General features: G+C 39.8%; 2 protein-coding genes across 3 annotated transcripts in view; both read left to right on the forward strand.

Moving 5' to 3' along the window:
• The first annotated feature begins 2,477 nt into the window (after positions 1-2,477).
• Positions 2,478-9,801, forward strand: otulina (OTU deubiquitinase with linear linkage specificity a). Its single transcript, XM_062985195.1, has 4 exons — positions 2,478-2,709; positions 2,829-2,860; positions 5,944-6,061; positions 8,414-9,801. The coding sequence occupies exons 1-4, from the start codon at positions 2,630-2,632 to the stop codon at positions 8,805-8,807; spliced, it is 624 nt and encodes a 207-aa protein (XP_062841265.1). The 5' UTR covers positions 2,478-2,629; the 3' UTR covers positions 8,808-9,801.
• Positions 2,668-15,299, forward strand: part of LOC134301130 (muscle M-line assembly protein unc-89) — a 30,580-nt gene continuing 17,948 nt past the window's right edge. The window contains exon 1 of one of the 2 annotated variants that reach the window (XM_062985701.1): positions 2,668-2,709. The gene's annotated coding sequence lies outside the window, so the exon portion shown is untranslated. Of the gene's footprint in view, positions 2,710-11,916; positions 11,988-15,299 lie in introns of those variants that run through there. The other variant, XM_062985700.1, reaches the window with a different exon arrangement.

Below are 15,299 nucleotides of genomic sequence, written 5' to 3' on the forward strand. Positions count from 1 at the left end.
TATTCATTTTTCTTAACTTTCTGTAAAGGATGAACACAAACTGGCTACATTTAGTTAATGTATTGATTTAGAATTGAAAGTGTAGTATTTTCAGTGCGTTTGCATTTATGGAAATAAATGTTATTATAATGATTTTGTGCTTTATTTTGAACACTACTGTAAGATTCCTTTATTGATCCCCATGGGGGAATTCGAGTGTTCCAGCAGCTCCAACAGAGAGTAAATACAGTAAAATAAACTAAAATTGACTATATAATGGCAATTACTATTTTACAGCAGTATGACAAATTACAACTATATAGGAAACACTAAACATATGTACAGTGTATCACAATAGTGAGTACACCCCTCACATTTCTGCAGATATTTAAGTATATCTTTTCATGGGACAACACTGACAAAATGACACTTTGACACAATGAAAAGTAGTCTGTGTGCAGCTTATATAACAGTGTAAATTTATTCTTCCCTCAAAATAACTCAATATACAGCCATTAATGTCTAAACCACCGGCAACAAAAGTGAGTACGTTCCTTAGTGAAAGTTCCTGAAGTGTCAATATTTTGTGTGGCCACCATTATTTCCCAGAATTGCCTTAACTCTCCTGGGCATGGAGTTTACCAGAGCTTCACAGGTTGCCACTGGAATGCTTTTCCACTCCTCCATGACGACATCACGGAGCTGGCGGATATTCGAGACTTTGCGCTCCTCCACCTTCCGCTTAAGGATGCCCCAAAGATGTTCTATTGGGTTTAGGTCTGGAGACATGCTTGGCCAGTCCAACACCTTTACCCTCAGCCTCTTCAATAAAGCAGTGGTCGTCTTAGAGGTGTGTTTGGGGTCATTATCATGCTGGAATACTGCCCTGCGACCCAGTTTCCGGAGGGAGGGGATCATGCTCTGCTTCAGTATTTCACAGTACATATTGGAGTTCATGTGTCCCTCAATGAAATGTAACTCCCCAACACCTGCTGCACTCATGCAGCTCCAGACCATGGCATTCCAACCACCATGCTTGACTGTAGGCATGACACACTTATCTTTGTACTCCTCACCTGATTTCCACCACACATGCTTGAGACCATCTGGACCAAACAAATTAATCTTGGTCTCATCAGACCATAGGACATGGTTCCAGTAATCCATGTCCTTTGTTGACATGTCTTCAGCAAACTGTTTGCGGGCTTTCTTGTGTAGAGACTTCAGAAGAGGCTTCCTTCTGGGGTGACAGCCATGCAGACCAATTTGATGTAGTGTGCGGCGTATGGTCTGAGCACTGACAAGCTGACCCCCCACCTTTTCAATCTCTGCAGCAATGCTGACAGCACTCCTGCGCCTATCTTTCAAAGACAGCAGTTGGATGTGACGCTGAGCACATGCACTCAGCTTCTTTGGACGACCAACGCGAGGTCTGTTCTGAGTGGACCCTGCTCTTTTAAAATGCTGGATGATCTTGGCCACTGTGCTGCAGCTCAGTTTCAGGGTGTTGGCAATCTTCTTGTAGCCTTGGCCATCTTCATGTAGCGCAACAATTCGTCTTTTAAGATCCTCAGAGAGTTCTTTGCCATGAGGTGCCATGTTGGAACTTTCAGTGACCAGTATGAGAGAGTGTGAGAGCTGTACTACTAAATTGAACACACCTGCTCCCTATGCACACCTGAGACCTAGTAACACTAACAAATCACATGACATTTTGGAGGGAAAATGACAAGCAGTGCTCAATTTGGACATTTAGGTGTGTAGTCTCTTAGGGGTGTACTCACTTTTGTTGCCGGTGGTTTAGACATTAATGGCTGTATATTGAGTTATTTTGAGGGAAGAATAAATTTACACTGTTATATAAGCTGCACACAGACTACTTTTCATTGTGTCAAAGTGTCATTTTGTCAGTGTTGTCCCATGAAAAAATATACTTAAATATCTGCAGAAATGTGAGGGGTGTACTCACTTTTGTGATACACTGTATGTGTTGTATGTAATGTAAAGTCTAGTGCATTTACCATTGCCCAAGTTGGCAACCCTAGACTGTATACTGTCACAGTACTGTAAGTCGCTTTGGATGAAGGCATCTGGGGGGGGGGTACCTGCCATTCGAAAACATCTGCGCCATCAACAACTGAATACTGATGGATCCTAACATTACGCAAAGCTAGTAAATGGATTATGTTTATTTATCATTTTTACACTGGTATGGTGGGCATTTTGAGCATATCTGAGTATTGGTGGGGCATGCACCCCAATACATACCCCCCCCCCCCCCCCCCCCGACCCATTCTACTTTTAATGTTTATCCATAAACACTGCATGACTGTCTAATCCATTATACAAGTGTTTTGTAATTGTTAAATAGAGAATAACATTTTAATGATATTTACAGTACATGACATACAGACTCTGCCAGCTTCTAGGTGGCGATGTAACCGATCTTATACAGTAGAGACACAGTGGTTATCACGTGGGAAGAAAAAAATGGCGGACGCCTCCAGCGGGATGTTTGTATGAAGATGCTGTAGAAAACATGTTTTAGAAGGATTTAACTGGTATTTTCAACAATCGGATTTATTTGGGATCATTTATAGAACTATTTATGTAATAAAAATGTCCTGGGTTCAATCACTTCCGCGTACTGATGATGTTTTTGATGACGATATGGATGAACTCAGTGTTCAGAACAGAGAATGGAGATGGAATATGGAAAAGAGAACAAAGGTAAAATTTCTGTCGGCGTCTGCATTTATTTAATTAACATTTTATATGTTATTACCTGGGCGTGATGCCTTCGATATTTGAGTCGGCTAGGTAACCGTTTGTAACATTTTTTCGCGTAGCGTGTACGTGTTCTTTGAACGCATCATAAAAAGTGAGCTGACCATATACAGGTAGCGATTAAATACACCTGAGAGGATTATTCATTAGTAATCTTAAATTACAGTTATTTGTGGCGTAATTTGTCTTTAAATAATAAAAAGACTCTTCAAAGAAGCTGAGATTTCCAATATGCAGACAATAACGTAAATTATTATACACTGCCTGGCCAAAAAAAAAGAGGTCACCACCTGGATTTAACTAAGCAAATAGGTAAGAGCCTCCCATTGGATAATTACTGCATGGGTGATTATGTTTCAGCTGGCAACAAGTTATTTAACCCTAACTGATGCAGTGAGTAGCTTCTCATTTGTTAAAGACACATCCTGTGGTCGTGGAAAAGATGTTAATCTGTTTCAGAAGGGTCAAATTATTGGCATGCATCAAGCAGAGAAAACATCCAAGGAGATTGCTGAAACTACTAAAATCGGGTTAAGAACTGTCCAACGCATTATTAAAAAGTGGAAGGACTGGGGAAACATGATCTTCGAGGAAGGAATGTGGTCGGAAAAAAATCTTGAAGGATTGTGATCGGCGATCACTTAAATGTTTGGTGAAATCAAATGGTAGAGAAACTCCAATAGAACTCAGGGAAATGTTTAATAGTGAAAGTAAGAGCATTTCCACACGCACAATGCGAAGGGAACTCAAGGGATTGGGACTAAACAGCTGTGTAGCCTTAAGAAAACCACTCGTCAGTGAGGCTAACCGGCAAAAACGGCTTCAATTTTCAAAGAAGACTTTGCGCGGTGGTCCAAAGCTCCCATCATCAATACATGATCTTGGGGGAAAATTAAGGCAACTCTGGACAGAAATAAATGTTATGACATTGCAGAAGCTTGTGGAAACGATGCCACAGCGAATGCGTGTCGTAATCAAAGCTAAAGGCGGTCCAACGAAATATTAGAGTGTGTGACCTTTTTTTTGGCCAGGCAGTGTATAATTATTTTAGTTTTGGATGAAAGTTACATGTTAACGACCTCAAAATCCCTTGTTAGTATTTATTATTGGTCATACCTGGTGAATTATCTGTACCCATATAAATAAGGATAGTATAATTGCACCTTAATAAAAAAGTACATGAAACAGTGGTTACTTACCAAAGTTGGGGTGTCGCCTCACAGCAAGAAGGTCCTGGGTTCGATCCACAGGTGGGGCGGTCCGGGTCCTTTCTGTGTGCAGTTTGCATGTTCTCCCCGTGTCTGCGTGGGTTTCCTCCTGGAGCTCCGGTTTCCTCCCACAGTCCAAAAACATGCAAGTGAGGTGAATTGGAGATACCAAATTGTCCATCACTGTGTTCGATATAACCTTGTGAACTGATGAACCTTGTGTAATAAGTAACTACCGTTCCTGTCATGACATTTACGTACATTTAGCAGACGCTTTTATCCAAAGCGACTCACAATTATGACTGGCCTTGCTCAGGGGCCCAACAGTGGCAACTTGGTGGCGGTGGAGCTTGAACTGACAGCCTTCTGATGACTAGTCCAGTACCTTAACCACTGAGCTACCACTGGCCAAATGTAACCAAAGTGTAAAACATGACGTTAAAATCCTAATACACAAACATAAACAAACAAACCAAAGTTGGTGTTACAGAAATCTCAACCATCGTCTATACAGAGCTAAAAAATGTCCAAGTACAAACAAGTGTCATGCAGCCACTGTTGGGCCCTTGAGCAAGGCCCTTAAACCTCTCTGCTCTGGGGCACCGTACAATGGCTGACCCTGCGCTCTGACCCCAGCTTCCAAACAAGCTGGGAAATGCAAATGACAAATAAAGATATTCTATTATATTCCAAAAGCAGGTCTTTCATTAATTCGAAGCTTCTGGAACATCATCTGGTACACCAGTTAATTAGAGCCCGTTGGATGGTGAAAAAAAAGCCTTTTTTCCTTCTTTATCCTGTAGGCAGATGGTTTTTGTTGGTTCTTGAATAATATGTTGACTATGCAGACACATTTCTACTTAGCATAAGATGGGATTTGTTTCCTCATGACCTTGGCAAAAACTCACTTCACCCACCCTCAGTGCTCAGAGAGGTTTTGCATCAGTATGGAGTCTGTCTGCTCATGTGGATTGTTTGCATCATGCTCCAGTATAAAAGGAGAGCTTTAATACACAGATCTGCATGGCTGCAAGTTTAGTTAGTGCTCGTAATGAACTGTTTGCTACAAACTTTGGGGTGGCTCAGCGGGTAGCACTGTCGCCTCACAGCAAGAAGGTCCTGGGTTCAATACCTGGTCTGGGTCCTTTCTGTGTGGAGTTTACATGTTTTCTCCATGTCTGTGTGGGTTTCTTCCGGGAGCTCCGGTTTCCTCCCACAGTCCAAAAAACGTGCAGTCAGGTTAATTGGAGACACCGAATAGCCCTACAGGTGAATGTGTGTGTGTATGTGTGTGTGCCCTGCGATGGACTGGCGTCCCATCCAGGGCGTTACTGTGTGCCTGGCGCTCATTGAAAAGCAGGGATAGGCTCCACCACCCCCCGCGACCCGAATTGGATGAAGCGGATAACAAATTAAATGAATGGATAAAATCTACGGTCTCAGCAAGCTGAACTAGTTTCGCCTCACAGTGTTCTAATCTTGCTCTACAACACTGCTGGTTTTATTGTAGTAGACTTATTTATTAATTAAAAAAAATGAATGTAATAATAATAGAATAATAGAATATTGAGATACTCTGTTTTAAATGAAACCATATACTTATCCTTCTTCCTTGAAGTGCACACTTTGGTTACATTGTCAGGACCTATAATTGCTCTTGTGGGATGAGGGTGTAAAATCCTGTTGGGTAATAGAATAAACTACTGATAAATGGTGGCCTACTGAGTCACTTTTCTGCTGGGCAGATTAAATAGCAGAATTCTAGCTTGCACACATCTACTTGTCTCAGGTATCCAGACTAATGATTTTGTCCACATCAACATTTCACATACTAATCAAAACTAAATAGTCATATTGTTTTATCCTGGATATACACATCCAAAAAATCTGACATCTGATCAAAACAGTGGTATGCCACAATGGTTAGACCAGATTGGACATTGCTGCATTGTGGTTTTGTGTCAGGAAGGTTTCAGGGATGGGAGCGACGCGGGCAAAGAGGCTTCACTTCAGATCGGCTTTAACTTGGGCTACAGAGAAGGAGCTGGTAAAATGAAGGCCATCGGTCAGCTCAAAGGAATCGCTAGGTAAGCATGACTCTCTTTTGACTCTTTGCTGTAATTTACCAAACTTAACAATGATTTCTATATTACTGATTTTAACACAAGTAAACATATCTAGCATGTGATACGTACCACTGATATTGTCTAGTAATTGGGTATAAAGAGCACATTATCTGTTAGTCAGAATCAGGTTGTTGATAAAGTCTTAAAGCCATATTTAGGACTACAATACTTTAAAAGAACAATAGAGGCACCCAAAAGTCACCTAAAGGTATGAAATAAGAGAAAATTAAGGCTTTATCTAAGGAAGTTTACTGACTTTAATGAGTACTTACTGTAAATAAAACATGTCCAAGTGTGAAAGTAGAGAGTCAATTGTAGGATATGTGGACACCCTGGCAGCACAGTGTTTAAGTGGGTAGCGCTGTCACCTCACAGCAAGCAGGTCCTGGGTTCGATTCCCAGGTGGAGCGGTCTGGGTCCTTTCTGTGTGGAGTTTGCATGTTCTTCCCGTGTCTGTGCGGGTTTCCTCCAGGTGCTCCAGTTTCCTCCCACAGTCCAAAGACACGCAAGTGAGGTGAATTGGAGACACTAAATTGTCCATGACTGTGTTTAATATAACCTTGTGAACTGATGAAGGTTGTGTAATGAGTAACTACCGTTCCTGTCATGGATGTATCCAAAGTGTGTAAAATATGACGTTAAAATCCTAATAAACAAACAATGTGGACACCCCTCCCAATTATTTAATTTAGGCATTTGAGCCACGCACATTGCTACAGATGTATGAAATCTTTTCCAGGCCCGTGACTGTGCCCCTGTGCACAAAGTGCCGTCTATAAAGACGTGGTTTGCCACACACTGATTTCAAGCAGGGCTCTCTCCAGCAACTTCAGTTTCAGAATTTACAAATGCTTTGTTGACATAATGGGCACAAACACTTAAAAATCTAATGGATAGCTTTTAGAGAAGTCCAAATGCTGTTTTAGCTGCTATGGTGGCACAGTGGCTCGGAGGGTAGCACTGTCGCCTTACAGCAAGAAGGCGCTGGGTTCGATTCCCATTTGGAGCAGTCCAGGTACTTTCTGTGTGGAGTTTGCATGTTCTCCCCGTGTCTGTGTGTCCATGACTGTGTTCAACGTTAAAGACTTGACCTAATCTTGTATATTCATTAACTACCTGTCGTGTCATGAATGTAACCAAAGTGTGTAAAACATGACATTAAAGTCCTAATAAATAAATAAATTTTAGCTGCTGAGGTTGGCAACTTTATGTTGATGCCCGTGGTTTTGGAATGGGATGTTTACATTGGACTTTTGAGTTAAAAAATTAATTAATAATCATTTTTCAGACATGACTAACTGTGCTCATTACTAAGGCACTTTGAACTTATTGCAGTGTGCTGTTTCTGATGGATTCAGAATCAAATAGGCAGTTTGATTCTGTCCCACCCTAGTCTTGATATTTGTGTGTGCTTTTTGTTTAGACAGAACAGAACTAGAATAATATAATACATGGCTTAATGGAAAAAACAACTACTCTAAATCTCTTGCACACCTACCTAGTCATAAGCTTATTGTACTTGCATACAGTCACATTAGGCTTACAGTAAACATCTTGGAATTTCCCACATGTGCATCCACCCACCAGTAGTTCCTGTTTATTATGCACCTGCTTGTTTAATGCAGAAAAAATGAGATTCTGATAAAGAATGAAACTTAGATTTTCCAAAGTTAGATTTGAGTGATTCAGTAGCAGTTATGATATGATTAAAATAACAAAATAACATTAAAACCACCTCCTTGTTTCTACACACACTGTCCATTTTATCAGCTCCACTTACCATGTAAAAGCACTTTGTATTTTTACAATTACTGACTGTAGTCCATCTATTTCTCTACATACATTTTTAGCCTGCTTTCACCCTGTTCTTCAATGGTCAGGACCCCCACAGGACCACCATAGAGCAGGTATTGTTTAGGTAGGTGGTGGATCATTCTCAGCAATGCAGTGACACTGACATGGTGGTGGTGTGTTAGTGTGTGTTGTGCTGGTATGAGTGGATCAGACACAGCAGCGCTGCTGGAGTTTTTAAATACCGTGACCACTCGCCGTCCACTCTATTAGACACTCCTACCTAGTTGGTCCACCTTGTAGATGTAAAGTCAGAGACGATCGCTCATCTATTGCTGCTGTTTGAGTTGGTCATCTTTGAGATCTTCATCAATGGTCACAGGACGAGTGTAGTGAGTGTAGAAACAAGGAAGTGGTTTTAATGTTATGGCTGATTGGTGTATATTGTTTGCATTGTACACATGCATATAGTTACGATGAATATAAATCTTACTTTATGAACATTGTCTGTACTCTTCACAGTGCCTTGCAGCATTGGTGTCAGTCTCAACCATCCATGAGCCCAGTGCTCATCACACAGCTGCTCCAGAGGGTAGAAAAGTATGAAGAGGACCTCTTTGAGGCCATGAGGAAAGCTCAGGAGCTGCCTCCTCCCAGTGTTAAAGATGTAGTGGAAGAAATGGAAGACCTGGGTGTAGAGCACAGCGGTGGTGATAACAATGGCGAATGTTGCAAAAACGATGGACGCAGAGAGTGCTGTGGGCAGGACAAGGACACAAGTCTGAGTTCATTTAAAATTTCTACAGAGAGTGGGGAGACTCTAGAACAGTTACTTCACACATGTATGGAGCTAGCGAGTGAAATGGGACTACCTGACGATCTAAAGCTCCATATCCAGCAGCTCAGATGTACATGAATGTGATTAAAGGCTTTCACAAGCCAGCAATGAATCATTATGTTAAAAAATTAAAACCACACAATTTTAAAGGTTATATTGGGAAGCCGTTCCACTATAATACAAGTCATCTTTTGTATGTAGTACTTTTGCTACGTAAGATGATATGTTCGGAGTTGGTACCACAATATCATCTAACTGAATGTAATAAAGAACTTGGACCCTTGAGGTTCGTAGTTTGTAATTTCTATTTCGTTGCTTTGCATAATTTATAAAAGGAGAGTAGTAATTGAGCATAAATCTGGGTTTTTCCTTAATTAAATTATTCTGTTATGTTAACAAACAATGGAGATTTTTGCCACGTGGTTGCCCATAACTCCCAGTTATCCTACAGTGGTAGATTAGTGTTTAAGGTACTGGACTAGTAATCTCAAGGTTGCAGGTTCAGGCTCCACCACTACCAGGTAGCCACTTGTTGGGCCTCAAAGCAAGGCACTTAACTCTCAATTGCTCAAAAATGGTGATTACTCATAATAGTATGTCGTTTTGGATAAAAGCATCTACTAAATGCCAAAAATGTAAAGGCCGAAAATTAAAATGGCTATAAACCCTGCCTGAAAGTACTTAAAAATAAGTCTGTAAACTCCCTAAAGCACATTTTAATTAACTGTAAAATAATTAAAGTCTACATATTAGGTTGTACTTTGCTAATATAATTTAATAAGCATGATTCCTAAATAAAACCTTGTGCTTGATGGCTTTTCTTCTCCAGTTGTGGTAGGTGGCTCGGTGGGTAGCACTGTCGCCTCACAGCAAGAAAATCTTGGGTTTAATACCCAGGTGGAGCCTGGAGGTCCGGTTTCCTCTCGGTCCAAAGACAATTTTGGTTAACTGGAGATACAGAATTACCCATGACGGCATTTAACAGTGAACTTGAAGTGATGAATCATGTGTTACCTGTAACTACCTGTCATGAATGTAATCAAAGTGACATTAAAATCCTAATAAACAATCAGTTTTATGTTGTGTGTTTTTTTTTTGTACTTTGTACTATTGTTGTTTACTGGCGATGGTATTAACTGCTGTCATTTTGTATTATAACTACTTTTGTGGTCTATTAGTACAATAATGAATTTTCAATAATTTCCCTCGGGATAAATAAAGTATCTATCTATCTATCCATCCAGTAGTCTAATGCTGAATTATTAGCAGCCAGCAAGTGCAGTGTTATCTTCTGCAAACTGTTAAAGATTCAGTTCCAAATGTTTTAAAAGTGACGTTAATCCCTCACAATAATGTTTAGAAACGTTACTTTGTCCTCCACTGAAGATACCCAGATCTGTAAATGTTTGGAAAGACCTAATTCTGATCAGGGTCGCGGTATGACAGGTGCTAGCCAGGAAAAGCTAAATGCAAGTCTCTCTAAACAGGGTGCCAACTGATTCCAGAGCAACACTTTCTCACTCACATTCACTCACTCACACTTAGGGGCAATGTAAAGCAGGTAATTCACCACTGAGGGAAGGAAAGTGGAGTACTTGTTAGGAGAGAGGAAGGACATGTAAAACTTCTCACATACAGTGATTGGAGGTGAGAGTCCAGGTCCTTGCAGAATTGCCTGAAGTAAACCAAAACATCCAATTGTTTGGTTGTATCCCAAACCACATCGTTTGTGGGTGTCTAATTGAAGATATGTAGTTTTCTTTTTCTATGAACCACATTTATCAGTAGAGAGGGACCCCCATATGACCCTTTAATGGTCAGGTGGTGGACCATTCTCAGTGCTGCAGTGACACTAATGTAATGGCATGGTTGTTTGTGTTGTACAAGTGTAATAGGTGCAACTGTAAGGATTTTTAAACACACCAGTGTCAATCATTGAGAGTGTTATAACCAACAAACCAATATTCTACCCAAATTTATTATTAAAAAGTAGGGGAGTGCATCTATTTTTGGCTATATGTTACCAGGCTTCTGTTATACTTTTGGCAGATTTTTTCATCTTAATAGGGTTGCCAAGCGTCCCGTAAAATACGGAATCGTTCCTTATTTGGAAACTAAACGTCGCGTTCCGTATTCTTAACAACAAAATGTAGGGCAGGTGTAGCCTAGTGGTTAAGGTACTGAACTAGTAATCAGAAGGTTGCTGGTTCAAGCCCCACCACTGCCAGGTTGCTGCTGTTGGGCCCTTGAGCAAGGCCCTTAACCCTCAGTTGCTCAGACTGTATACTGTAACTGTAATGTAAGTCGCTTTGGATAAAGGCGTCTGCTAAATGCCGTAAATGTATTGAACTGATACAGGACGCGCTTTGTTCCGCATTTTGAGAGAAATGCTGCAGATTGGACTGAGACAGGGCGATATGTATGAAACAGAAGGAAACTGCTGCTACCGTGGGAATTACCGTTTGGTTATTATTTTAAGTAGTGTTCAGTTTTAGTCTTAGTAACGCCGTGTGTGCGCAGACATAAGAGCATAAAACCCGCTTATTATTCTGCTGTTTGAGTAGCACAGTGGACAGAGCGCATCATACGTAATTTTCCGCCCTAGGTTCGAATCCGGCTTAGGACTTGTAAGTGTAACCCTAACCGCCTACCCCAGCTCCCGCTCAGGTGAACACCCGCCATCCCATTCCCCACCCTATGCCTTTCGCCAACCCGCCAGCCCAGGGTGTTCCTTATTTCCAGGTCTGAAAGTTGGCAACCCTACATCTTAAACTGTTTCTCAACCACAGTTGTACAATATTTGTTTACTTTTTTGTTCATAATTCTAAGTACAAAGTCAAAAGACACTGCATGTACAGTTTAACTGAAAAGTACCTCTGAAGGTACAGTATATTTATGTGCCCCTGGCTGACCTATTTAGCCTGTTAGCGTGTGGATTGAGACGCAACCCCAGGCTCAAGTCTCCTAGCTTTATTTAGGTGACCTATAATTGCGCAAGACCGACAGGGTTTATTCGCAGCGTTAAACCTCTGGGAATCACGTTGCACAGCTGAAAGGTTGAAATTAAATCCTAAACCACACTTGAGATGGTTTTGAGCAGTAAAAACAAACTTGTCAGAGATACCAAGATACACAGATGCTGCGTAATAATAATGAATAATAGTAGCTGGTGTGTCTGAAGAAGAAAAGCGAAACTAAATGCAGCAGTGAAACTTCCTGGTGACCGATAATGGTGATACCAGCTAAACACTGCACCTGGTAGGTAGAAAAGCATACAACCTATCTGTTACTATAGATCTTTAAATACAGTCAGCTTGGAATACGTATGATCTGAAGATCATATATTCATATATATTTATCAGATCTGTGTTTGCAGCTTGCATGAACTAAATATGCTCTGTTTACGCTCTTTAAAAACTATCACATTTATAGTGGGCTTAATCATGGCAGATCGGTTGGGTTTTCTTGTTGTTTGTTTTGTTTGTAATGTGTATTATAACCGAGGGGTGTGAACAGCAGTCTCGTTATATTCGGTGCGTGTCTGTGCTTGGTACCGACTAGTACATTACATTGAGAATAATGTTATTTTTATGAGTTCACAAAACGCTTTTATTTGAATTATTCTGAGACTGAACACAGTCTAAATATAAAACTGACAAAGTTATAAGGTTAACAGTTTAAAACTATTTATAACAGTTGGCAACTATTCATTTGTGGTCTCAAAAAAAAACTACATTTCCCACCAGCCCACACTTTCTTGTCATAGCATTTGTTATGGTGTAAATATGCTAAAACTATTAGCACAGTAGCATAATATCACATTTAATAATAGGAAATATAGCCAATATTGCGTCATGCTAGTGCTAATATCGCTAGTATATTTGTGTTCTAAATATTGATTATCATGCAAATATGAGCATGTTGGTGGTATGATATCCTGGCTTAACAAATTAAACTATAAAAGCTACCTTGAATGTGGTAAATACTTTTAAAAAGTTTGAGAACCCTTTCCTGTCATAGCATTTGTTATGGTGTAAATGTGCTAAAACTATTAGCACAGTAGCATAATATCACATTACACATATCATATCACATAATAATAGCAAATATTGCTAATATTGCTAGTATATTTGCATTATTGAAAATATAAACAATAGAATATATAAAATATAAACTAAATATTGTTAGTAATGCAAATATGAGCATGTTGGTGGTATGACTTAGCAAATTATGGCTTAGCAAATTATACTATAAAAACTACTTAGCTCTTCCTAAAATGTTTGAGAACCCTGGACAATTAACGTATTATGTTAATGTAGTTTTAAGTGAAATAAATAAAACCTATTCATTTGTGGTTTATGAAACACTACATTCCCCACCAGCCCACACTTTCCTGTCATAGCATTTGTTAAATGTGCTAAAACTATTAGCACAGTAGCATAAAATCAAGGAAATATTGCTAGTAATGCTGTTGCTAATATTGCTAGTATATTTGTATTATTAAACATATAAACAACATAACATAAACTAAATATTGTTAATAATGCAAATATGAGCTTGTTGGTGGTATGACATCCTGGCTTAGCAAATTATGCTATAAAAGCTATCAAGCTCTTCCTAAAATGTGATAAATATTAAAAACAAAAGTTTGTCGGCACGGTGGCTTAGTGGGTAGCACTGTCGCCTCACAGTAAGAAGGTCCTGGGTTCGATCCCCAGGTGGGGCGGTCCGGGTCCTTTCTGTGCGGAGTTTGCATGTTCTCCCCGTGTCCGTGTGGGTTTCCTCCGGGTGTTCCGGTTTCCTCCCACAGTCCAAAAACATGCCACCAGGCTAATTGGAAACACTGAATTGTCCTATAGATACCTAGCCGCTAGATGCACAAACCAGTGCATTGTAGTGCCGGTCCCAAGCCCGGATAAAATAGGGAGGGTTGTGTCAGGAAGGGCATCCGGCGTAAAAATTGTGCCAAATCGATGTGCGGATCATGATCCGCCGAGAGTCGACCCTGCAACCGAACGGGACAAAGGCCAAGGACAAGAAGAAGAAGATTAAAAACAAAAGTTTGAAAACCCTGGACAATTAACATATTATTTTGATGTATTTTTATGCAAAATAAATTAAACACAACATTAATTAATAATAAAAGAAATGCAAATATTAATGCAAAGTTACTCCATAAAGTTAAACAATACAAAAATAATTTTGATATGTGCAAAACAATTAAATTAAAAACCCTGTTTAGCAGATACAACAGGTTTTGTTTCTTTTGTAGCCAGCTAGGAGTCTTGCTATTTATTTACATTTATGACATTTAGCAAAAGCAATACAAGCAGTATTGCAATACAAGCAATACAAGAAACTCTACAATGGGGAGGCTTGAACCAGTGACCTTCCGATCAAGAGTTCAGAACCTTTGAGCTACAACTGCCCCATTTTTTAGGATATCATACTTTGCAGAAAGCTTCTAGTTCTAGACATCCTTTGTTTTTTTTATGGAATTGCAACAAAATTCATTTTTCTTCATATGTGCAATGTTTTCTGTGCAACTGGCTACCACACTAGAATCTAAGCATAACAGACGCACCCTTATGCTTAACAAAAGGCAGGATACTCTAGACATTGATGTGATAAGGTAATAGGAAAAGCTTTCTTGTGATTATCTTGCATACAGGTCATGTTTGTGCAAGCAACACTTCACGGTTGTGGTGTGCCACTGCTAAACCCTCCTGCTGTTACATGGGGATTTTTTGCCTTTTTGCTAGCGTATGTATATTTCTGGGGGTTTTTTTTTGGTCATTTACAATTCCTGCAAGTCTCTCTTTAATACCATTTCTTAATAAGATTTTAGACTTAAATAACTTTTAGTAGCTTTTTAGAAGCCAATTGATGTTTAGTATTAATGACAGTTTCCTTATAACAAGTTAATGAAAATAATTTTTGTATGAATGCAATGCTGGTGTTTGACTGGTCTTAAAATGCTGGGCTTGCTTGGTAACATTCCTTCTTCTAGTCACAATGTGGATGTGCATTTAGAAGAATGTCATTTTGTCATAGTCTGTAGCATTTACAGATGACTAGCTTTGTGAAGGAAAATACACCGATCAGCCATAACATTAAAACCACCTCCTTGTTTCTACACTTACTGTCCATTTTATCAGCTCCACTTACCATATAGAAGCACTTTGTAGTTTTACAATTACTGACAGGTATTATTTGGGTGGTGGGTCATTTTCAGCACTGCAGTGACAATGACATGGTGGTGGTGTGTTAGTGTGTGTTGTGCTGGAATGAGTGGATAAGACACAGCAGCGCTGCTGGAGTTTTTAAACACCTCACTGTCACTGCTGGACTGAGAATGTCTTGTCCACTCATACCAGCACAACACACACTAACACAGCACCACCATGTCATTGTCACTGCAGTGCTGAGAATGATCCACCACCCAAATAATACCTAAAATAATAATACATAAAAATGAAAGGGGCAAACAAAGCATGTAGAGAAACAGATGGACTACAGTCAGTAATTGTAGAACTACAAAGTACTTTTATATGGTAAGTGGAGCTGATA

The sequence above is a fragment of the Trichomycterus rosablanca genome, chromosome 23, assembly GCF_030014385.1.
Source record: "Trichomycterus rosablanca isolate fTriRos1 chromosome 23, fTriRos1.hap1, whole genome shotgun sequence".
In the NCBI taxonomy this organism is placed as follows: Eukaryota; Metazoa; Chordata; class Actinopteri; order Siluriformes; family Trichomycteridae; genus Trichomycterus; species Trichomycterus rosablanca.